The sequence below is a fragment of the Camelus ferus genome, chromosome 10, assembly GCF_009834535.1.
Source record: "Camelus ferus isolate YT-003-E chromosome 10, BCGSAC_Cfer_1.0, whole genome shotgun sequence".
In the NCBI taxonomy this organism is placed as follows: domain Eukaryota; kingdom Metazoa; phylum Chordata; class Mammalia; order Artiodactyla; family Camelidae; genus Camelus; species Camelus ferus.
In genome coordinates, this window is record NC_045705.1 from 53,783,339 (window position 1) to 53,809,431 (window position 26,093).

Genomic DNA, 26,093 nt, shown 5'->3' on the forward strand with positions numbered 1-26,093 from the left:
ATGTGCAGATGGAGAGCTTGGGGGAAAAATGGTTATGAACTATGTTTTAAATTCCTAGTCCAAGGTCTCCGCCCTTGTAAGGGACATACAAGCTTCTAGAGTTGCCCTGGAAAATATGGTTAGCCTCAGGGCCAACATTTCTGAAAACTAAACCTAAATCCAAAGACTAGTACTGTGGGTGGTTGAATTACAATGCAAATTATAGTCTCAACCTCCCAGAGTCTCATTAAAGAGGCAGGGGATGGGCAGGACCTGAAAACTGGGATGAGGACACATGAGCAGATTTTGATGAATTTGGGAGCCTTGAACCCCTAAATTACGCTGAGCCTCCTTTGCTGGTAGAAAGAGCTCTTCCTCTCTTGATATGAATATGTTTGTGTATATACTAAGCAATATTTTTTCCTTCATCTCTCATTCCCTTACCATCTAATACAAGATATGCAAATAGTAATTTCATCTCAGGATTTAAGCTACATCGTATCAAAAGGGGAGTGTGACTCAGCTAGAAAGGACATCACCCAAAGACAGATAGAGGACTCTGTCCTCTTTCAGAGAGAGGGTTCTCCACATCTGATACACAGTAGTAGGAACATGGAGAATAAATGTGGGACCAGCTCTTGAGGATATTGGGCTGGGGAGAGTGGAGTATCAGGTTGCACAGGGGAGAAATTACTGACCTTGAAAGGCCAGGAAACTAGCAGGATGGCTATTGAGTTGTTCCAGCCTGTACTTTTAGCTAAATTGATCTTATGAGTAACATGCTCCCCTCCCTGTGCATTCTTTTCTTAGAATAACTTATCTTTTTATCCTAGAGGCCTTGAAAGAAGGTTATGGACTGAACCTCAAGAAAATGGGCAGACCCTCCTAAAATCCTCCATAACAATAGCAAGTTCTTATCAAGATGAAAAGGTGTTAATACCCTGTAAAATATCCTGATTGTTACCACCTTTTCTGTTCCACCCAGTTTTTCTATAAAACCTCAAGGCCCCAACCCCAAGATGGGCAGGTTTCAAGGCATGAGCCTGCTGTGACTCCCTTTGCCCGGCAAAACAATAAAGCTGTTCTTTTCTATCCTCCCAAAACTCTGTCTCCAACTCTCAATTGGGCTGCGGGGTACAGCAACAACCTGGGAGCACTGTCCAGTGATTCAGGTTTGAAAGCTCAGGCAAGAGCAGCTGGAGCTGGTCTAATACATTTGCCATGACTGCTCCCTGAAGCTTGCATATGGTGACCTTCCTGCAGTGAGGTGGTGTAGGGGACAACACTGGTGCTTCACTCAGATCCTTTTGGGTCTCTTTTTACTGTTCCTAGGTGTGTCCTGCCCACCTTTCACTCTCACCAACAGCTTTGATGTACCTTTGTTTCTCAAACCCAACACTTGCACCTCTTCTTCAGAGGGACAGAGCCAGCCATAGGTAACTAGGAATTTATATCCACCCTGGGTGCTTTGTCTAACACCTGACAGGTGCAGGGGTTTGAAAGTGCAGCATCCTTGCCTTGGGCACATGCAACACTGAGGGGTAACTTGTACCCCAGTCTCCCTGTAAGATCAGATGACTCTGACTTCTGCGGGATGTTGTCTGAGATCACATTCCTGCTTCACTTCCTTGTCCTCCCGCACCCACTCTTTTTCTTGTATTCTGTACCAGCATTTCAGCAGTGTGCTGGAGCTGGCCAGTACCAAGAGCCAACTGTTAGTATCTCTTCCCAACGCATGTTCAGAAACGTCACATTGGTAGCTTTAAATTGGCCCTGGTGGGAACATTTGCCATGGAGTAGTCATGGAAATTATCAAATGCTATAAATCAAGGCTTTCTTCCTAAAGAGCCAGCTGTTAAACATTCACCATCATACCACTAGGGCACTTTCTTAATAAATTACTTGTACCTGAGTATTCACTTCAGAGTCTGTTTCTGGGGAACCCAACCTAAGAAAGGAACTACACTGCAGTTTATTGAGGGGTCTCAGGGGGGTAGGTAGGTTGGAATGGATTTATTATATGAGACAAGAGAAACCGCTGTCTATTTCAGTTCTAAATGTGGACTAAAGCAAGAAAGGCATCTTCAGCAGGTCCCAGTGGCCCTGACTCTTGGGTTCTATAGCCTGAAAGTCTGCCAGAGGCCTCTCTGTTAGATGAGAACACTCTGTGGAGTCCGTGGAAAGCTCCAGTAGGAGATCTTTTAGGTCTGAGAGCTAAGCCATGCCTTCTGCATCACAGAACTACTCATATTCGAAAATATGAAAAAGCAGCTCATGGTGCGCTACGGGGTCCAAGCGCAGCCTGTGAAGAGCTGAAAGTGCGGCATGGAGACACTGTGTGACTAGAAGTGCCCATTGTAATCTGGGCACCAGTTATAAACTGGGTGATTATGTTCACCAGGTCAGCTGTCTGAAATAGGCGATTTGTTGTACGATGACAATGGTACACTGGGGACAGGTTCAGAGGGCAAAAGTAACCTGCAAGGAAAGGTGGTTCAGACTCCAAGTCATACACTGCTGTTGCACCAACCTGCTCCCTCAGCTCACACTCACACACGTAGGGGTTCCTGAGCACCACGGCTGTAGGAAGAAAACATTTGGAACCTGGTGTATGGATGGGTAGGCTTGATACGATGGTACAAAACCCAAAATGAACTTCAGCCATACCACACACCCTCTTGGGACAAGTCCTAAAAGGTGAGTGGCGACAGACGTCCTCCTAGAGGGCAGTACACTTGGCCATCAGCTTTGCATGCAGGGAGGCATGGCCTGAGGTGAGAATAGACATGGACTTCTGGGCAGCAGAGAGTAACTCAACTGGTTGGTCAGAGGCCTGGATAAAGCCTGATTAGAATATTGGAGAAGGAAGTTTGGGGAAAAGGCGTGTGGATGGACTAACAGGAGAGGCGTCAGATTGTGCAGACCTTTGAGGCTCAGGTCAATGCTCATCAGAAAACCTCAGCTGCAGCGGAGGCGGCACACAACACCCAGGCACACGGAATGACTTCTCTGTGGATATTCATCAGTTTCTATCCTCAACCAACTAAATGCTTGGGCCCACGATCAGAGTGGGAGCACGGCAGTGATGGAAGCTTTGCGTGGATCCAGTGACAGGGTCATGAAGGCTGTTTTACCTACTGCTGCTGCTGAATGCTCGTCACAGAGGCTGGATCCTTATCCTGACCTCAGTCCTTGAGAGGACTGCCCAACATGGTCGACTAATTGCATCAGACTCCTCCCGCCCTGGAGAGGGTGGCAGTGTGTCCTTAATGGAACTGAAAACTTTTCTGAGTATGGATTTATCTTCCATGCTTGTAGTGCTTCTCCGATGACTTATGGAATATCTAATTATCAATCTGGGATCTTGTAGAGTTAAATCTCAGCTGAAGGGTGTATTTTATGGTAAAGGATGTATGACAATGATTTTATTAAACAAGTGGTCTTACCATACACTTCCTTACTTGGAAACAAAGAATAGAAAGTAGGAAAGAGAAAGTCCTTCTAAAAGCTCAGCTAAGGAGTTGGCTTTGGGATGACACCCTGTGGATTAGGTCACTGTCCTCCAGGATGTAGTATATGCCTTTAACTATCAGCCCGAGTACAGTGCTGTAATCCAGTAGTTAGAATACGCAGGCCAAGAAGCCAAGGGGTGAAAGTAGGATGGACTCCTTTCCTCGTTACCTTGGCGACCTCCTTGCAGAAACTGTTTCCCATTTGTGACTGGCTCTGCTGGATTAGAGGTTCTGATTCTCTGGGGGACATGTTCCACTGGTTAACACAGGAAGCTTTCCACTTGGGGCTCCTCGTGTTGATGGACTATCAGGTACAGAGAGTTACCGTACTGGATGGAGCAATCACCCCGAGTGTCCACAGGAGGCAAAGGCTGTTGCTGCTTGATGGCATTCACAAAATGCTGGAGTGTCTCTTGGTGCTTTCAGGCCTGGTGATGGCAGTGACCAGGCAATCACGGCCAACAGAGCCTGATAAGGCCCCAGACTCTCAGGAAGAGCAATTCAGACCAGCTTTGGTGGCTGGGTTGTGGGGAAAGGAGAGGATAAATATTAATTGTGTCTTAGGAGCAACCATAGCAGGGGAACTATTATCCGCTGTTGAAAGTTTTGTTTTTTTTTATAAAAACAAAGAGCTTGCAGCTGACCACTGCCTTAAAGACTGCGCGGCAGAGTAGACTCGTCGCAGGGTATGAGCAGAGCTGAGCAATGTAAGGGGTGTACCTTCTCAGACACCTTTGCTGCCCTGGGCCACAGCCTATGGCCACCCTGACTTCAGCACAGCTGTGGTGGACGGCTCCACACACAGTGCTAACATCCCACATCCCACTTCAAGCTCTCCTAATTAGCTGGGGAAAGATGTTCAGCCCAGCCACAGATGCAGCCTATCAGTATGAGGAAGTTAACTTCCTAAGAAATTCTTCAACCAATGGGAGAACTGGTTAAATGTTCCAGCCTTCAAGTCATTCAGTTGGGGAATTGTTTGTTTGTTTGTTTTCTTCAATAGTTCCTTAAAGAGTTCTCAGTGGAATGGAAATGACAGCTTAATACCTTACTTAGATTGTATTGGTTTCCCTCCATTCCTTGTCTTCATCCACTTCTGCTGCTTCGGAGCATACTATGGGTTCCCTGGTACCTGGGAACGTGACCTTATTTGGTGAAATATGGTCTTTGCATACGTAATTCAGTCAAGATGAAAAAGACTGGTGTTCTTACAAGAAGAGGGAGAGGTGGACACAGACACACAGGAGGATGCCATCTGACGGGGGCACAGTGAAGCACTGGAGCTGCAAACCAAGAACACCTGGGCTACTAGAAGCTGGAAAAGGGAAGGAAGGAGCCTCCGCTAGAGGCTTCAGATGGAGCCTGACCCTACGAACTCCTTGATGTCAGACTTCCAGCCTCCACAACTGTGAGAATAAATTTCTGTTGCCATAAGACACTAAGTTTGTGGTACTTTTTTTTGACAACTATGGGAATCTCATACAGATCACCTTCCACATAAACCTCCTTCCCCCCAAATCCCTGTCACATGTTCTGAGTATGTCCCCCCTCCAGCTGAATTTTAGGTCTAAATATGGGGTTTCCATCCTCAGCTAACCCTTACCTCACCTGTCTCTTGTACCTTGCAGTCAGCTGAGCACTGTTCAGATGTGATTTTCTGTTAACCTCCAGAGTTTGGTGAGGGCCCCTCATTTGCCTGCCCCAAATTCTAGTAACACTGAAGAGGCCAGGCTATTTCACAGAGGTCATAGGACTAAGTCTGACCTTCTGCACCACTCCTTCCTTGGGCAGACAGCCCCAGAAACCTCAGTCTGGTAGTCAAGGTCTGGGCCAGGGTTTCTCCTGGTAAGTGGACGCTCCAGGATTTCTGTATAGAGGGGCCTGTACATTAAAATCTGATTGAAGGAGAGTCGGCCCTAGGAAATTTACTGAAAACTTTTCAAACCATGTTTTCAAAATGAGTGTTTATTTGGAATGATTTTGGAGTGGGGAATGGAGTAAGATACTTGGGTGTCATCACTCTGTGGCTCAAAAGTGACCAAGAAGCATCTCAAGAAGCTCTGGTCTCCTATTTTGCACCAATCTAGCCTCTCCAAAGCAGGAGGTGCTTTTTCTTTACCAGGCCCTTGTAAAACTACTCCGGAAAAGGAACGTGAATTGGCAACCAAGACTTTAAGTTGTGCATGGACTGCCCTCATGGTGGCCATGACTCAGAAAGCCGCAGGCGTAGAGCTGTCCATTACCACGGACGGAAGGACCAACATTGCCGGACAGAGACCATTATAAAACTGATGACCATCATCATGAGATAGAAACACGAGCACAGGGTTGACAACCCTATGAAGCAGAAGATAGACCAGGATGGATCATACAGACCATCATGGAACAAACAAACCTAATCACAGCCTAGATCATCACCAAATGCAACTGTTTTTACCCTTCTGGAAGAAAACACTGGAGAAAGGGGGGCACAACCGGAATTTTGTTAGCCCTGTGGGAGCTTACATTACTGAGCATGTGGATTCCTAGATGTTACAGCGAGAAGCAACTCAGTTCTGGCAGGGCCCTGTTGAACATTCCTAGAAATGCTGACCATGGCTAGCATGTGGGAGAACTGCTAATTTCCTCAACAGATTTGCTCAGAATCTGATGTCACAGTCATAGGCTGTGCCAAATAAACCTGAAGTAAGAACGGATTCCCTGACTCCTCAAGGAGGCTTGAGCAAGGCTGGCTTTAATAGAGCCTGGCTGTTGTTGGAAGTTCCGTGGGTGTCAGAAGGTGAAATGGTCTCACCACCTGGGGTGGTCCAGGCAGAGCCAAGCAAGATGCCAATCCCCTGCTGAAGCCCTGTCTCAGAGGGTGGGATGACTCAGTTTACCTGTTCGATCCTTCTTGGCCAGAGCAAGAATCCAGGAAGACCCCACACTTGATTCCCTCAAGGGTCCACACGTGGCTGTGGGCCACATTCTCCACAGGATCCAGAACTCTCTGGTCGTTGCCAGAGACCCCTCTGTCCCAGCCTCCCAGCACTCCCCCGGCCCACCAGGGACAAAGTTTTAAGTAATTCTCTCTCTGGGGGCTCCAGTAGAGCCCAGGACCTCTCCTGCACCCAAGCAGCCCGCAGGCTTGAGAGCACAGATAGGCTGGAGTTAGGAACACGACTGTGTTCAGATTCCCACATACCTAGAACCTCCCTGGCTCTCCAAAGAGACTCTGATTGAGCTCATTTTCACAGTGCCTCTGGTTCTGGCTAATGGAGAGGTGTATGGCACTTACCCAGAGGGCAGAGGTGGGATTATGTTGTCTCAGCTTCCTATTCCCTCCATCCGCAGTGGTGAGAGGGCAAGCGGACACCGTGATGCAGTCTCCTTCACATGCAGAGGCTGTGCTTCCCAGGCGACATGTGAAACAGATCATCCCAAAGAAACGGAAAGCCTGACATGCATGTCTGCACTGTTGTTCACCATGGAATATTGGAAATGACCCATATGTCCAGCACTCAAAAATTCTTTGAGTTTGTCCACATCCTAGAAACTTAGGAAATTATTCAAAATAAGGTTTTTGAAGACATAATGGCATGGATAAGTATTATTTTATGATGTTTAGTTAAAAAATGTTTTTAGTTGAAATTTCAAAATACTCAATCGACTCCAGGTTCAGAGGACCAGTGAGACACCTGACAACTTCTGGGAGGAGCTGAGGAGGCAGGTGTCCCCACAGAGAAGGTAGGGCACACAACAGAAGTACTGTCCTGGCTGTTACTGCAACCCTATTTTTACTTCTGGGCTGCTGTGTCCTTGGAAACACAACTCCCTATACACAGGCCCCTGTAAAACTGAGTAGTATTTTGATCTTCATCCCTTTCTTCAAAGCTCTTCTTTGTGCTCCTGTCAATTCCCAGTGTCTTTCAAGACTGAATTCTCTTTCTAGCTCTCAGGCAGATTTCAGCATGCCCTCTGCTGTCTTCCCAAGACTTGTTCCTATCTCTTTTATAGCAGGTATTCCATTTTGTCATAATTTCCTATTTTTGTGTCTCCACTGTAAGGTTGAAACCCAGAGGGCAGAGGGCACAGTCTATTTCTGAACCCCTAGCATCTTACACTAGATTTGGCACTTATCAAGCATCACTAGACATTTGTAGAATGAGTTAAATAACCTGTCTGGTGTGCTACCTCCCTCCAGCCCCTCTCCAAAGGACCCCAGTGACCCTGAGGAACTCATGATGTCCAGTGTCTTGTGGTAGTTGTCCTACAAGCCTCCATGCATTTACTCCTGCCACATACATTTAGTGAGGACCTGCTCTGTTTGTATCACTCTGGGATCTAGGAATGTGACAGCCAGCAGAACAGACACAGAGCTTGTGTTCTAACAGAGGGTAAACAAAGTCCAAAACGGTGAGACACGCTTAGTAGGAGAAAGTTGTGGGATTGTGGTAGAGGAGTACCTTTCAAGAGGCAGCATGCAGACTACATCTAGAGGAGTGGTACTAAGTCAGCTAAAGGGGCTGTGCTCCAGGCAGGGGGCAAAGCAAGCGCAAAGGGAGCCCAGGTGGGGCCGGGGTGGAGCTGGAGAGTCAGGCAAGGTCATGATGAGCCTACAGGTTGTGGTGGAAGAGTGGACTTCATCCTGGGAATTAGACACCTCTGAACTTCACCTGAGGTCTGTCCCAGCCACATTTACAAGAGCAGTGTGGCTGCTGTGAAGAGAATGGATGGAAGAGGGGGAACAGGGCAGCTCTTTTCCTCTACTCCACACTGACTACTCACGTCGAAACACTCCTGTGACCAGATGTGCAGCTGATTTCCCCACACCAAGCAATTCCAGACACCAACTGAGTCTCCTACCATCTAACTCAATTCTGACATCGACCTGGAGATGGCACCAGATCTGAAGGATAAGGACTCGGTCCCGTAAGACTGCCTCCCCTCCACCCCCACCCCCACTTCAGATGCCAGTTACAAGCCCAGGCTGTCACCAGTGCTTCAATTATTGCTAGAGCAGCTCACAGAACTCAGGAAAAGTTTACTTACCGTTACTGATTTGTCACAAAGGATATGAACCAACAGTAAATGAAGAGGTGCCCAGGGTGAGGTCTGGAAGGGTCTTGAGCACAGGAGCGCCTGTCCTGTGGAGTCTGAGGTGTACCATCTTCCTGGCATGTACTTTGTTCCTGGACACGTTTTTGTTCACCAACCCAGAAACTCTCCAAACTGTGCTTTTGGGTTATTAATGGAGGTCCCATCACATAGGCTTGATTAAATCAGTGGCCATTGACTGGCTCGACCTTCAGCTCCTCTCCCCTCCCTGAGCTGAAAAGTTCAAACCTCTGATCACAAGGTCGGTTCATGTGGCATCCAGCCCCCATCCTGTGGTTATCTGGGTGCTTTCCAAAAATCACTTTATTACCATAAACTCAGGTGCTGTTGAAATGGGCTGGTTAGGAACAACAAAACTCTCTACATCTTTATAGGTCTCAGCATTTAGGAAACTCTAAAGGGTTTAAGAGCTGCATGCCAGGAACCCAGAACATGGATGAAAAGCAACATATATATTTCTTTTTATATCGCAATATCACAGAGGGCAAGACTGATGGCAGAGCTGTGATAAACTGGTGGAAAGGGGTGGGGAGCAGGACAATCAAGGATTTGGCCAAGGTTTCTGGCTTTGACAACTGGGTGCATGGTTGTGTCATCACCCGAGGAAGGGAATTAGGAAGATGAGACAATCAGTTCAATATGAAACATGTTGAATTTAAGATGCTTTTGAGGGGGGAGGGTATACCTCAGGCGGTGGAGTGCGTGCTTCGCGTGCATGAGGTCCTGGGTTCAATCCCTAGTACTCCCTCTAAGAGTAAGTAAGTAAACCTAATTACCTCCCACCACCACCAAAAAAAAAAAAAAAGGATGCTTTTGAGACATCCAGGTGAGTTACCTAGTGTCCATTTAACTAGTCTGGAATCAGGAAACCAGTTCTGAACTTGGGCCAGAGCGGGAGCCTGGGCACAGAGGCAGTCATCACCCCAGGCTTCCACGAGGTCTTCCAGGCAGAGGACCCAGGATGAAAGCCTGGGGAATGGAAACTTCAGGGGCGTTAGAGGAGGAAGGACCAGTTAAGAGGGTTGGGAGAAAATCAGGGGAGTGTGTTGTCACAGAACTCAAGCAACACATGATGTCACACCCAGACACACTCTGCAGTGGATTTAGCACAGGCCCAACCACATACAGAGAATGTGTGCACACACACTCACAGGAAAAACAAACCTGTACACATATGAGCAAAGGCTGGGGGGAAAAGAAAAACCCAGTCATCCCTTTAGGCACAGAGGAGTGTCCCTGCCTTACAAACACCTCAGTAGCCAGGAGTGGGCAGCGACGGAGCAACATTGTGACAGCCTTCCTCTGAGCCTTTGCACATACTTGTTTTCTGTGCTTAGAATGCCCTGTTTTCCTCTCTCCTTTTTCAATCTGTCTCTTTCTCATTCTTCAAGTCCAGCTTGGATTTCATTTCCTAACTGGAGGCCTTCCATGACCCCCAGCACCCTGTGATTCCCAAGCTGACAATCTCTTTTCTCGTCTGTCCCCCTAGTGGAATCTAGGCAGGCGCCAAGACCTCCTGCTTAGCACGCTGGCTGGCATTTGATAAGCATCACACAAGCAAACCGCTAACTTGAATTTTTCAGCCTTTCCTCAAAGGATGTGGTGCAACCCCATAGTTTACGAAGTAAGTCACAATTACTTAGTTGCATTTAAGACTTCACTGTTTGGTCCCAAACTACCCTTATAACCTTAACTCTGCACACACTTCTCTGCTTCCTCAGCTTCCACCACGCTGGAGTAGTCAGGGCTTCTATATACCATCCATTCCTTCAATCATCTTTATCAGAAACCAGGCAACAGGGAGGGTATACCACAGTGGTAGAATGCATGCTTAGCATGCACAGGGTCCTGGGTTCAATCCCCAGCACTTCCATTACAAAAAAAAAAATTAGCTTTTTATATGTATGTGTATGTATGACTGAAATTTTATGCTGTACACCAGAAATTAACACAACATTGTAAACTGACGATACTTCAATTAAAGAAAAGAAGCCAGGCAACATCCTAGACCCCTCCCCTCTTACCATCCAAGTGTCAACCAGGCTCCAAGTCCCCCCGAGTCTGTCTTATCCTCTTGAAGCCAACTCTTCATCACCAACCCACTGGCCCTGCCTTAGTCTGGGTTCTCATCATCTCTCAACCATCCCAGCGGCCCTCTGACTTGTCTCCCTGCCTTCTGGTTCTCTCCCTTTCCCTCCTTCTCTACACTACTACAGGGTGATCTTCCTGAAATTGAAATCTGATTAAATCTGCTTAATTATCCAGTGCCTTCCCACAACTTCTACAAACTGAAGGCCCTTATGCTTTGGCTCCTGCATATGCCTTAGATTCTAAACAGGTTGAGCTTTTTTTTTTTTTTTTCATGTACTCCTCTGTCCTCATCACCCTTTCCTGATTTCCTGGTTAAAAAACAAAAAGCTCCAATATCATGTCCCAGATAGACTCTGACAGAGCTGGTCAATCCTTATGATACATTCCTGTTATGTTCTATTTTTGTCTTATTATTTATTTCATGGGGCCACTAAGCTGTGAAGCACAGGGTAGCACACGAAAACAAATTCAGACCTGGATTCAAATCCTATCTCATCACTTACTGTGTCACCTCAAGTAACAATTCAACTTTTCTGAACCCTAGCTCCTTCTGCAATATGAATACAAACCGCTCCGAACACAATAGGAGCTCAAAAAACAACAGATCAGCACTTTGTTTTGTAACTGATTATTTACTTTTCTGTTTTCCCCACAAAAATGGAGGGAAACCACCTACAGATCCTACTCCTACCTCCCTGGACCACACGGTGAACCGTGCTATCCTATCATGCAGGTGCTGTAACACATGGAGCTCACCTCACCCTTTATTCTTTCGGTTCGGATTAAGTATCCAACTCACTCAATTATTTTCCCTCCGTGGATTCTCATTTTGGTTTCCTGACCCACTAAGAAATGGCCCAGAATTCTGTCAGTAGACACCTTTCCAGATTGAAAACCCAAAGAAATCTAGCAGCGCACAGTCATCCTCACCACGGAGAAGGCTCTTTCCAGCAGCGCGTACTCCTGGGTCTTAGGACTGAGATCTGTACCTACTCCTTCTCTCCCCTCCTCTCCCTCAGCAGCACACGCTCCAGATACTTCAAACTGTGCATAAGGCAACTCTTTGGACTGCCATCCATGTAAGACACTATGGAATAAAAGCGATAAAAATCAGTTTTTTTCAGTTTGTTCTGTGTATAGGCAAAAAAGAGTAGGGAGCAGGTGTCCCTGTACCAGCAGTGCTGAGAAGGCTCTCTGGTCTTGGGTCAGGAGAAGCTAAACTGGCTTGGGCTGTGGGTGCCACTGCTGATGACAGTCACGCCACATTCACTGCCAACTTCTACCAGAACACTCACTTCCTGGTTTCTAGTGTGAGTCCCAGAACAGTTTCCCTCCTCCCACCCAGCGGTAAACTCACATAAGATGGCATTCATTTACAAAAGGTAGGCTATGTTTATTTAGAGTCACAAGCAGTTGACTGACTCAGTGTGACTCAAACCACAAAGAAATCATTTCTCCTTCACTCCATTCTGAGTCGCAGGGTGGGATGGGGCCCAGGCTTGCAGGAGTGCTGCCTGGGGCCCATTCACAGGTTTACAAGTTTCTCATTGAGGGCAATTTGTGACTGTGTGAGATTGGCCAGGTAGGTCACCATCAGCAGGTCCTGGAAGAAAAGGGATCCACAGTGAGTGAGGGGCCTGGGTAGAAAGGGAGCAGAAAGGCTAGCCTCTGATGGACCCTGGGTGTGAGGACAGTCCTGGGTAAATGACAGCTAGGAGACGCTGAGCAAGAGTGGAAGGTGGAAGACAGGAGGGAAATGCTTGAGAACGCTTTCTCATCTCTCCTGATACACCTGAACTGATGGAAACAAGGAAGCAGGAGGGGAATCTCCATGCACGTGGACTCCCTTCCTTCCTCCCAGCCTGGACTGCAGGGGGGCCACGGGCAGAGCCCTGCCTCCTCTGTCCCCGCCAGGCCCCCTCCCCCAAAGCCCCTCACACACGAGCACATGCTGAAGCGGGGGAAGGCACAGCTCTGAGAAGCCCCGGGCTGGCACTCACGTTGATGTTGCTGTTGAGCATGGTCTCGAAGTCCTCGGGAACTATTTTGGGGACTTGGTTAACCAGACTCATCAAGAAGCGGCCCACGGTATTGTCAGCAGACACCTTTCCAGACTGAGCAGCAAATGCAACGAGGCACAGTTAATTCTCACCCCTGAGACTACTGCTCGACCTGTGCCCCCGTCATGATCTCAGGGTGAAGGTCCCTGCATGCTTCCCCCTCCTTCCCCTGCTCACCAGCACGTCCTCCGCATACTGCAGCACCGTGCTGAGGGCGTCCTGGATGCGGGCCGATGCCCCGCCCACCTGCTGCAAGTCACTGGAGAGGCCGATCACCCGGTTGGGGCTAAAACAGGTCTTCATGATCAGGTCAACTGTGGGAGTGGGTTGGGGGAAGAAGAGAGAGATTTCAGTCATCCTATCAGGAAGGAGATCTCTAACCACCTCTCTTTGGATGCAGTCAACTTTCCAAAACTCCCCTGCTCTGCCCTTATTAGCTTTTCTTCCACCTGAGAGGGCTCAACTCCTGCACTCAGCACGGTAACCATCAGTCTTGGCCTCATATGAATGGCCACGTAGCCTCTGGTGCTGCTAATTTCCCACCTCTAACAACTTCTCAAATAATTCCTTGAGTCCCACTTATATAGGAGAATGACTTACTTCTAGTAACAGTCCGTAGATCACACTGATCACAAATCTTAGATCAACAGTTCCTCTTAACCCACCCAAAGCCCCCCATCCTTGTTACAGGACAGAACCCCCCATCCCTGAAAAATGCCAAAGACTAAAAAGAGGGTATGGGAAGGTCACTCACCTCCGATGCGTTCAGTGTCATAATACGCATATTTCACTGTCAGCGGTGTGAACATCACCCCCATGGTCCTCCCAGGAACACCCATTAAAGTGCTGGGGAGAGAGAAGGCAAGGTTAACAGATGGCCTTGCGAGAGGGTTTCCATGTCTAGTCCAGGCTGGGAAAGCAATCATACCAAGGGTACGGCATCTGAGTTTCTGAGATAAGAAGGCCGGACCGCTTGAACCTCAGAGATAATGGGGAAAAGTCACTTCCTCCCCTTAGCTCATTCCACACACCAAACCCTCGGCCTGAGAGAGCGGACTCAGCTTCTGGGCTGGGCCTGGACCCATCAGAGGATGACTTCACACACTGCGCAGTCTCAGTGGTGAGGACAGGACACTGCATTTCCTTGTGGGACTGGCTGCCTAGACATCCTCCCCCATGGAGAGAATGTGACAGGACACGTCTTTTCTGGGACTGAGCCCCTCATCAGCACTGAAAAAAGAAAATCGACGCTGGCCCACCAAGGTAAGACTGGGTGCTACAAATAATCTGACTAAAGGTGATCGCCTTTACTATGTCAACTATACACTTTTATTGGATCTTGAAGAGCCAGAAATACCTGGAAAGGCTAAGAAATCAAGCAGTGGCTAGAACTTAGTGGTACTCCAACTGGCCCATAAGGACTTGACACCCACCACCTTTGTCTTACCCGATAATGGTTAACTGGTCACGTCAGTGTCAGACACAGAAACAGCACAGAGCTAAACAGAGTAAGAGACACGCTAACAAAGGGTTTCATTCTAACCGGAAAACAGAATTGTTCCAATTCCCGCAGCTGCCCCTCTGGCACCCCACCAGAGCCTTTCCCAACACCCCCATCAAGCAGCTCTCCACTGACTGCGAGCTCAACGTGCCAACAGTGTAACGTTACTGGCATCCAAGCTGTGCTCTATCCCGGGTTAACAGACGTGTTCAAAATAAGGACAGTCATCCTTTAAACTGCATGGCCCTGCGTCCTGTGCGCAGTTCTAGGGATGACGGCAAACTGAAGGGCAACTCAGAAAAGCAGTGAACGTGGAGAAGAACCACGGCCAGAGCACCATGAGGGGATCAACTGCAGGACTATGGAAGAGTTAGCTTCCAGAAAAGACGACGTGAAAAACAAGCTTGTCCAAATACCTAAAGGGCTGCCATTTGAAACTGGTTATGAGCGACGAGCAGAAATCTGGGCTAGCCTCGGCTCAGTGAGTGGAAACGTCAGGGATAGGTTTTGTTTTAGAGTAAAACCTCTCCAGTGAGAACTGAGTGAGGAAGGGCAGCGAGTCACACACTGAAGGACGCCGCCTGCGCAGGGTGGAGGTGGGGCTGGAGTCCCCAGGTCACCTGACATAGGCCTTGATGCTCATGCGGCCATTCTGGAGGCTCGTGTCCACAGTGAGGTGGATGGGGCTGGGGGCTTCCCGGCTGTAGTACTCGTGGATCAGCACAGAGTGCTCTGTGATGTCATGGCCCGTGGCGTACCTGGAAAACAGGGACATAGCTGTGGACTCACGTCTACATGTGACATCAATACCAAACACGAATGTCTTAGTAGTAACTTACGGTGAAAAACCATATGAAAATGAGTATACGTATGTTCCTATATGACTGAAGTATTCTACTGCACACCAGAAATTGACACAACATTGTAAACTGACTATACTTCAATAAAAATATATTAAAAAAGAACCAAACACGATGGTGGTGTGGGTGTCTCTAGGTACCTGACACCCTTACAGTAGTGATACCCTCTAGGGCAACACATGCCAAAAAAGTAAGCACACTGAAAATTGTATCAAGTCAAATACAGGCTGACCTAGAGCTCCTGAAAAATTCTAAGTCACCAGGAAGGCATAAAAAGACCTGCTCAGTAAAAGCTGCAGTTCAGAGTAAGTAGTATTCTGGGCCTCACAGGATCAGAACCGCCAGCAAAACACACTGAGTTCACAGCTCCTTGAGGTGACAGACTTCAATACTCTGTCTCCAAAAGAGGGAGTATGACACCTAGTCTGGTGGCAGAAGACGCTGGCAAACACTGGGACCTTCCATCCTCCCCCACCCTCAACCCGCTCCCCCCGAAACTTACCAGCCCAGGATGAGCTCATTTGGAGAGACTTTCTTGTGCAGTTCATACATGTTCTTAGCAAATTCCATGTCAACAGCCACCTAAGGAGGCAGGCAAGAGAGGACGCTAAGAAGACAGAAGTCCATAGCAAAATCGGTAAAAAGGCCAGGAGGCCGCCCCCAGCAGACAGAAGAGGCCCGGGAACTATGCACAAATGGGCGAAGCTCTCTGAACCGGAGGAGCTCTAGGATGAGCAGGTCACACTGCGGTGCGGGAAGGAAGGGTCGTCTGGAGCATCCCACTCACCTCATCTTCTGACTCATTGTGCGGCACTGAAAAGCAATTGGTGACTTCCACTGAGTGCTTGTCGACGGTTCCTGTGAGACAGAATTGTCCACGTGTTATAAAACCCCAGGATACCCAACTGCCCTCAACCACTTTCCAAATGCTTTCAAGAGGTTTCCTCAAAGTCAAAGAAAACAACAAAAAACTGGACTCATAAGCTCCAAGTTCAGTCACGCGCATCAATGGAACTAGGGTTCTCCAGAGAAAGGAAACTCTGGCGTGATCTCCAACTCTTTTCTTTAACCCTCAACAAATAGGGTCGAGCCTTCCTTCACCAGGTCTCCCTTTGCTGGTCTGTTACTTCCTGCTACCAGTTACTCTAGATCTTCATTCCAAGATCTTCATTATTTCAACCTCTGCACTTTCCCCTTATAATTTAATCTGCAGAGCTACCTGGAAGTTTCTAACCATGTCTACATAGACCACCCTTTCGGTAGCCTATTCTCAGAGCACAATTTCAGGGAGCTTCACCTGTACCTCCCATCCTACATCTGGCCCCACAGTCATAACCTCAATCCCATCATCATCCAGGAACCTTCTCCCTGTGAACATCAATGTCAGCCTCTCACCACAAACTTTTATTCTTCTAGTGCTGAAGATACTTTTACTCCTGCTACATTTGTTTCTTGACCTCACTGAGACTGAGAGTCCCTCGACCGCTCCGTTTTTATCTAATCTACTGGCACCTCGCAACCAGGCTTCAAGTGCTTTCTTTTCCATGACAAACCACAATGTCACTTATACCCATCAGTGTCTGTTTAATTCCACTTCACCATGGTCTCTGCCCCCTTAGCTGAAACTATGTCTCCAAACCCAATGGATACATGCTCTTTATCTTATCTGACCTCTTGTCAACAGACTTGACCACTCCGAGCTTCTGAAACAGTTAAGTCTTCTGTATTTGCATGCCACTAGGACACTCTCCTATTAGAGCATTTATCACATTATATTCTAACTATTTGCATATAAGAGTACATCTTCCTCTTAAATTTAAGGTTAGAGTAGAGCTCATTTCATCAAACTTCGAATTCTAAGTACCTAACAGTTTCTTGGTACAAAGGGACCAGTGACTTCATTTAACCAAATGGAATATGTTTCATGAATTAACTTCTGAGAAAATTTCTAAGTTTCTTGCAAGCAGAATCCATGTTTCATTCTTCAGTAAGCACTGCCTCTATAACTGCACCACGACCCCACTCTGAGAGAGGATTTGAAGATCGAGACCACAGCTGGTCTAACTAGGGTCTCTGTACTATTTGGGGGCACTCAGCTCAAACCTAGGATGGAGAAATGTTTCTTTAGTTAAACAGCCCTAGTGAGTTTGGAAAATCTGACAGGTGAAGCTGAAAAGGTGAGCTAGTATTTGAGTGCCAAGTCACCGATGCAAAAAACATTTATTACAGAAGCTCCAAGAAGGGTACAGTCACAGAATCCTGTCATACTTTGGGAGGTTAAGAATGGGGGTGAGGGTGGGGGCATGGATGAACACCTGACACTGAACACTCTTCCTGGGAACCTGGAAGATGAGCGGAACTTAAAGAAACAAATGAGGGAGAGCAGGGGAGGGACCTGGGGCAAAGAGAATACAAAGACCTGGCTTGAGAAAACTGTGGTAATGTTTGAAAGACAATGGAGCAGCTTAAGTTTCTATAAAATGCTACATCTTCAAAGATAAAGAGGAAGAGAATGTGTGTGTGTGTCGGGAGCGTGCTTGATGTGACAGAAGATGGCAATCAACAGCTATTAAGTACATGGTTTGTGCCAGCAATTAGATGCTTTCTCAAATAATTTAGTTCTCAAAAGACTAAGTGGAAAGTAGCCCCCGAAGGAACTAGACTTTAGGTGAATTGTCTTAAGGCACATGGCCAATAGCTGCTGGAGTCTGTCTACACCTCTCGTCCTCTTTGCAATACACCAGGTGTCTTCCAGGGTGAAAGCACTGTTACACGCCCAAGAGTAAGAGAAATGATACTAAAGCGAAGCGAGTAAAGTGGATTCACAAAGGTGTCCAAAATCTGTGATTAAGATGGAGTCAAAATGAATTTGATGGGGCCAGCAGTCCCCAGAGAAAGAGATATATTGTCAGAAACCCCTCTTTAGGGCTTCTCAGTTTTACTTTACCATGAAATATCCACTCCCCAAATTTGGAACATGGGCAGGGAAAGGGTTATTTCTCCATTTGAACCTTAATACAAATAATAGATAATACAATCGTTTGTGTCCAAATGGACAAAGACTGCACAGGGGGAACAGGGTCTATAGCTCATTGGGGGCCAGTATTAAGTAGACTGAGGAACAGAGGATCCAGCTTAGATGTTCAGAAAAGCAGAATATTATTGAAACCCCAAGTGGGTTCCTGCCAAACCGGTTTACTTGTTGAGAGGGATATATTTTTACAGATGTCCCCACACCCTCTTGCCAAGTTGTTAGAAGAAACTCGTTGTAAACACCTGGAAAATAAAGATATTTAGCAGTAGATGAGGTGGGAAAACGTGGTCACTGGGTCTGGGTAGTGAAAGGTTTCTGACGTCCTAGTCAGCATTTGAACTCATTTTTCGTAGACCGGAACTAATCATACTTGACATGAAATGCTCCTTGGAAGATCAGCAATAAAACGTAAACCACTCGGCACACGGTATTTATTCAACAAGGCACTACGATGCGGGTGAAAAGTGAGGGGAACAACATAAAGGGGAGGTGGGAGGGACGAGAACGTCAATCCTCTCTGACCACTCACCCAGCAGGGTCCCGATAACTCGGGCGGCGCCCTCGTTGCGTCGCTCGTAGCTATCCACGATGGAGGCCAAAATGACCGGGTGCAGCCGGACCACGCGGCCGCCGGGGAAGGGGCCTGGGAGGGCAGGACTAGGCAGCGACTGCGCCGGCGTCTGCGCTGGGGCTGGCGCTGAGGCTGGGGTCTGGCCCGGAGCCGCGGTCCCAGCCGCTGCTGCCGCCGGGTCAGAGGCTGAGGCTGGAGCCGGCGACGGGGCTGGAACGGGCGCTGCAGCCGGCGCCGGCGCTGGAGCTGGAGCTGAGGCTGGGGCTTGGGCCGGGGCCGGAGTCGGGACCGGGGTTGTGGCCGCAGCCGGGGCTGGGGCTGGACTGGCGGGAGGGAGCGCTCGCCGATACGGCCTGGTGCAGCCATCTTGTCGAGAGAGAGCGAGCGAAGAGCGGAAGGGAGTGAGATGAAAAATATTAGGAGCACGATAGGCTGAATATGCACCACGTGGACTAGGTCTTTGTGCCTATTGGCTCCTTATGGTGCTTCTCACGGCTACAATTTCCTACTCTGAGCTTGTGCTCTTTGATTTTAGTCCGATGCGCACTCAGTGAGAAGCGGGCTAAATAGTTCTGAGAAAACTTGGGACCTCTCTGGGATGAGAGAAACAACTGCCACCAGATGGAGCGAGAGAGCAGTACAAGGGTGTCAATTTGCACTTCAAAGGGATAAACGATGTCACAGTGCCTTTTAAAGGGTTTTATTCTTATTACAGAACAGAAAAAGACTCACAGATACAGAAAACAATCTAATGGTTACCAAAGGAGAAGTGGGGGGAGGGATAAATTAGGAGTTTGGGATTAACAGATACACACTACTATATATAAAATAAACAACAAGGACCTACTGTACAGCACAGGGAATTATAGTCAATATCTTGTAGTAACCTATAATGGAAAATAATCTGAAAAGGAAAAATATATTATATGTAACTGAATCACTGCTGTACACCTGAAGCTAACATGATATTGTAAACCAACTATACTTCAATTAAAAAATAAATAAAGAGCTTTGTTCTTGACAGTGTCATAAGGTGTCAGTGGGGTGAGTTATTAATTCAACAATCTGAACATGTGCCAGATGGTCTTTTAGGCGCTTGGCAAAAATCAGTGGACAAAACAAAGATCACTGTCCTTGAAAAATTCACATTCTACTGGGGAGAGGCAAGTAAGTACATTATAGAATATATTAGAAGGTGGTAAGTGCTCTGAAAAAGGAAAAAGCAGCTGAGGGGGAAATCAGGAATTGTGAGGAGCTAGGATAGGTTGCAATGAGGAATGTGAGATTTGAGTGGATTTGAAGGAGGCGAAGGATGTGACAAATTGGGAGGGGTGTGGGAGGGGAAGACCCTCCAGGTAGAAGGAACAGCTAATGTAAAGGCCTTAAGGCAGGAGCAGGCCTGCTGTGTTTGAGGCTATTTGGTGGCTGGAGTGTTAAGACCGAGATGGGAAGAAGCAGGAGGTGGACCTTTACACAGGGGTTGGGGAGCAGATCATTAAGGACTTCCCAGGCCCTAGTAAGGACTTCGAGTTCTAGTGTGAGTGAGATGGGGTTTTGAGCAGGGGAGGGTCATGCTTTGTCTTAGTTTTAAAAGGATCACTCTGGCTGCTTTGAGAAGAATAGAATGGGGGGTGGGGTGTGATTACTGGGGAGAGGCAGGTGAGGGAGAAAGAGCAGGGAGACATGTGAGATGACCAGGTAATCTAAGTGAGAGATGAGGGTGGCTGGGACCTGGCCAAGAGCAGAGGAAGTGATGAGATGTAGGCAGATTACAGATATATTTTGAGGGTAGAAACAAGAAGACTCTCTGAAAAATTGTATACGAAATGTGAGAGGAGTCAAGGCTGACTCTGACACTTTGTGCTGATGCAATTAGTAGAAAGAAGCTGTCATCAGTTGAGACAATGAAAGTTAGAAGTGGAGCAGCTTTTTGAGGAAAAGATCCCAAGTTCATTTTTGGATGTGTCACCCTTGAGATGCCTGTTAGACATGCAAGCAGAAGTGTAGAGTGGTCCGGTGGAGACACGAGTCTGTACTTTGGGAGAGGATTAAATGACCTGATGCTCTGTGAAGCTCTCAGCATTTGCCTGATGTGAGCAGTTGTTATTATTAAGAGGTTGCTATTATCATTACTGTGAGTTGGAAGGAGCTCTGGTCTCCCTGTGTAACTGTGGGTAATCTATAGGGTTTTTTTTTTTTTTTCTGAGCCTCAGTTTCCTTCTCAGTATGGTGGGGATAATATCTGCCTGTCAGAAAACCTGTCAACTCTCTTAACTGGGTCAAGTCCCAGCACCCACCTGACAAGACAGATGGGTGAGGCTGGACTTCTTAGCCCTGACTCTTCTGCCCAAGAACTGCTTTCTCCTTGGATCTACCTTTTCTAATTAGAATTCACATGATCGTCCCCTGTCAGTACTCTGGGTGGACATATATTCTTTCTTTTCATTCCCCCAAACATAGGTGAACAGCCTATCTGAGGAGAATTGGAAAGTGACTTTTCACTGTTTACAGTCACCAAGACATGGAAGCAACCTAAATGTTCATCAACAGATGACTGGATAAGGAAATTGTGATATATGTATATATAAAGGGAAAGGCAGGTTGGGATAAATTAGTCATTTGGGATTAGCAGATACACACTACAGAATAGATAAACAACAAGATCCTACTGTACAGCACAGGGAACTACATTCAGTATCTTGTAATAACCTATAATGAAAAAGAATACGAAAAAGAATACACATATGTATAACCGAATCACTATGCTGTACATCAGAAATTAATTCAACATTGTAAATCAGCTATACTTTAATTTTTTAAAAAAGTGAAAAGGAAAAGCATAGGGATGGAATGTCTTCCTTTGTGTCTGGCACCCAAGCTGGCAGAAGCAAGGAGCACGCCCAGCTCTGTCGGCCAGTGGAGTAGCAGAACCATCCACAGTGACTCTGGTCACCTCCACCTACATGACAGCTAGGGCGTTGCCCTTTAGTCTTTCCTTTTGGTTTCTCTCAAGGATATTTATAAATAAAAAGACAAATGGAATTCAAAAAGGAAAGTGACTCTTGAATTTGATGACTTGGATCTTTATCAACCCTGCTAGGGCAGTGCCAGTGGAACTGAGGGTGGGGTGGGCACAGAAACCAGAATTCAGTGGTGAGGGATGCTCAGTTTGAATTGGTGGTGCTGTGTGTTGGCCACTTCTCAAGGAAACTGCCTGGGAAGGAAAGAAGACATGTAAGGTAGTAGCTGGGGGTCAGCAGGATTGAGAGGGGGACAATTTAGGCTGGAAGAGTTTTAAGTATATTTCACACCAAGGATTAGGATCTAGTGGAGAGAGAAAGATTGAATGTACAAGTGTGAGTAAGGGGAACTGTCTCATGAAACAAGGAAGGAAGGAGGATCTGAATGCAGAAGGCTTGATGAGAAGGATGTTCTTGCACAGGATGAGGGACATGATGGAGAGGCTGCCCTGGGCTGTGGCCTCCCTTATGGGTTCCTTGGGGGTGGGTCTGCTTTAGCCAGAGTGGTCCCCTGAGATCATCCCATGGTACGAAGGCCAGAGGAGAGAAGCAGCCCCTGATGAAGATGTGTTGCTGCCTCCAAATGACCATGCAGACCCTTGAGACCTCTTCTCCACGTGTTGATTTGAGTTGACTGTGGACACTTTGGACACTTCACCATCAAGAACGTTGCCTTTATATCAATGACCTCAAGACCTTTCTGTCTGGAAGGAAAGGAGAAAGGGATGGATGAAGGAGCAGAGACATTTTAAATTGGGGACAGAGGGGACACTGCAGGAGCTCTGGTCAAATGTTTTTCTCAGAAAAGTGGAGGCAAGACGATCTGCTGAGAATGGCAAGGCAAGGGTCAGGTTCAGCCTTAGGGGAGTGGACAGTGTTTGGAAGAGGGGCTGAGAGTGATCCATCAAAGTCATTGACCAATTATGGGAGGACCCAGCTGAGCGCACAGATCTCAAGGGATCTGGTCAGCTTTTGTTAATTTTCCTCCAGCCACATGGCTTAGGGGCAGGAGGAGAGGGCTCATTGGTTTGGTCTTCCCAGGGATCTGACTGGCCAGGACAAGGGACAAGGGAGTCTGGATGGTGGCTTTTCAATGGCTCACTGAGGGATCTAGGCAGGCTGAACTGTAAACAGAAACGCTGGGTCCAGGTTCATCAGGAAAGGGCTGAAGACATGAGGAGAGAGAAAATGGGCTTTCCCCTTAAATATGGGAAATGTGTTGTGTACATGGTATATGGTGTATCAGTCAAGGTTCTCCAGAGGAACCAGTAGGAAATATATATATTTATTATAAGGAATTGGCTCAGGGGATTACGGGGACTGAGATGTCCCAAGATCTTCAGGCGACAAGCTGGAGACCAGGAGAGCTGATGTGTGCTTCTAGTTTGAAAACTGGCATGCTCAAGACCCAAGAAGAGCTGATGTTTCAGTTTGCGTTTGAAGGCTGGAACAGACACAGCCAGAAAAATATTTGACCAAGTATCTGGGGACCCTGTGTCCCAGTGAAATTGGCACATAAAATTCACCATCACACCTGGGTTCCTGGCTGTCCTGAGGGATGTTTGACAGTCCTGCCCGACAAGACCAGGGTCACAGCTGCAGGCTCATGTTAAGGGGGGGGGGGGAGGCCTGTAGCTTCACGCACCCATCCCACCACCCCCAGAGACGGCTGGAGAGAAGGGAGCCCTAGCTTCAGCTCCAATGGCGGGAGGACCACCAGAGGGCGCTCCAGGCTTTCTCAACTCTGCAGCAAGTGCTACTTGGGACTTAGGCTGCCCTCCACTGGCGAAGCTGCACAGGAACCACAACTTAGTGGCCAACTACCCTGTCCTACAGACAGGGCCTGGCACAGGAGGGCTGGTGGGTGGCCTCCCACACTCTGTCTCTGCCCACCGCCAGCAGTTTTCAGGAAGCTGTGTTCCACCAGTCCCGGGACACTCCTCTACTACACGGGAATCAGCATCTTTAAGGCCTTCTGCCTGGAGGAGGCACTTTCACTGGCTGTGACAGACCAGCTTCCTGCACAGGTGAATGTTGTCCAGGGAACCCGGCTCCACCAACTGGTTGGCCACGCTGGCCAAAGCCAGCCTGACCAGGTGGCCCATCACATACAGCACTTGCCTGTCTCCAGGGCTGTCCAGGACAAGTCTCATGCCTGTCTGCTTGGCTTGGCACCCCCTTCTCTCCATTCTCTGGTTTTCTGATATCCACATCTTAGTTTCTACACCTGCCTCTGCCCTTCCCCCGCCTCCCCCTGGTTTTGGGTCAGTGCAGCTTCTTTCACTGGCTCGATAACCTCAGCCCATCCCTGACTCCTGCCTCTCCAGGCTCCTTGAATTCTAGGACTAGTGAGCCTGGCCAACCTCCTTGACTTCATGCCAAGGTAAAGGCAAGAAACCATATAGAGTTGCTAGTGTTTGCTGCCCCTCCTGCCTAAGCTATCATTAGGGGTTGGGTCTGTTCTGGCCCAAGAACCATGACCACCTGGCGGGTGCTTATAGCTTTAGGAAAGGAGACTTAGAGTAGCCCCAGGCCTCTCTTTGCATGCTATGGGAGCCATACGGTCCACTTTGCCTGGGCCAGTATTTGCAGCCCACAGCTGACCTTGGAGAGGTGTGTCCAGTGAGGCAGCCAAGGAGAATCACCTCCACGGGGCTAGAACCTGGTGTGCTGCTCTCAGAATATGGGATAGTACCTTTCAGGTCTTTGTGGACCACTGGTCGTTAGTGGAGGCTCTTTTGACATGACGCCCCCAAGACAGAGGGAACCTAGTGCTCTTTTTCTTCATCTTTTTTGTGTCACAAGTGCTCAGAATTGTAGTAATCATACTCCTTGGTTCATGACGCACTGACATCTGTGGTCCATTCATCAACCTCTTTTTTAAATTCACTCATTTTTTAAATAATATAACGGACAGGACTTAACAGAACTAGAACATTCATTCACTTTTTAAAATGGTGAACAGAATCCATGGCCCAAACCAAGAACTAGAATATTATCAACAGATAATATTATGAATTATTATGATGAATATTAAAACATGAATTAATTATAATATAATGATATGGTATAATAGAATTTTATTAGGAAAATCAGCATTCTATCAGCAGATAATATTATTGTTGTTATGAAATTAGAATATCATCCATCAGCTAGTAGGTGTTTAACAACAAGCTCCCTGAAAAAAAAAGTGGCCCTTGTTTTGGTGTCTGCCAATTTCCATGGTGTAAATACTCCCACCAGGGCTGACTGCAGGCTACTAGCTGTTTAACAACTGGCTGTCACAATTCCTGAAATTTTAACAATTGGCTTTCGTGAGCCAGTAAAAGTTGGCTCTAGTACCATAGTTTTTTTTTTTTTTTATATCTACCCATGTCTCCCTTCTCTCACTGCCCACCCTTAGAAATGACTACTCACTTGAATTCTGTGTCTATCATCATTTGCTGTAAAATTATGGTTTTATTTCAACTCTTCTTCACACAGGAAGTTTGGTGGCTCCACATCGATAATTACCTGTGTGACGTGCTGAGCACACAGACTGTGCATATGCACAGGATCTGTGTGAGGAACTGTATGTGTGCACATGCATTTAATTAAAGAGCAGTTTGTACTGGATTACTGCAGAGGCTGGAGGAACCTCCTGAGCTAGGTTTTACTGCCCCTTAAAGAGCCTGAACTTCTCAACGGACCAGCTCCTGAGTGTCATAGCGAATGTGGGAGCAGTTAAACAGGTGCCTAGTCATCTTGCTGGGTTTTCATGGGGCCAGGGAGGCTTGTTTCACAAAACATGGATCTAATATCCAATTGAAGATTAGACATGTATGCTTAGGATTCACATTCAAATCAAACTGCTTTAAGCAAAAGTTAAATGACCCACTATACACACACACACACACACACACACACACACACACACACACACACACAGAGCTTTATATATATAAAGCTGATTCTAGTTAGTTCTTTCTGGCTCTTTCTAACAATGTTATCAGGGCTTTTACTCTCTCTCCTCTCTGTTGCTCTTTTTATAGTTGTTTTCTGCTCTTATTTCAGAGAGTGACCCTTATGTGTCAGAGAAGATGGCCATAAGCAGCGTCAACCTAAACCACCCTTACTGCCAATAATCCCAAAGGAAGAGAATAGTTTTTATTAACAGCTCCTGCAGGGAAGTTGGGGGAGGATTCTGACCTGACCCTGAGCATGTGCCAAGCCGTGAACAATCTCTGTGGTCTGGAAGATGGACTTCTCTGACCGGCGAGGGTGAGTCTCCTGGCCTAGACCACATCCCAGTGGCTGAGTAAGAAAGGACCAGCACCTCCTGAAACACAGGGAATGGAAGAGTGGAGCCCCAAAGGACAGGATTCTGGG

At 47.4% G+C, this 26,093-nt stretch overlaps 1 protein-coding gene across 1 annotated transcript; it reads right to left on the reverse strand.

The window, feature by feature from the left end:
* Positions 1-12,047: 12,047 nt before the first annotated feature.
* EIF3F (eukaryotic translation initiation factor 3 subunit F) lies at positions 12,048-23,878 on the reverse strand. The gene is made up of 10 exons (XM_006183086.3): positions 23,728-23,878; positions 23,041-23,169; positions 18,664-19,137; positions 15,888-15,958; positions 15,603-15,682; positions 14,861-14,998; positions 13,494-13,585; positions 12,917-13,053; positions 12,680-12,793; positions 12,048-12,282 (listed from the first exon to the last, which is right to left on the reverse strand). Exons 1-10 carry the CDS (start codon positions 23,876-23,878, stop codon positions 12,205-12,207), a joined length of 1,464 nt encoding a protein of 487 aa, XP_006183148.3. The 3' UTR covers positions 12,048-12,204.
* Positions 23,879-26,093: the final 2,215 nt, after the last annotated feature.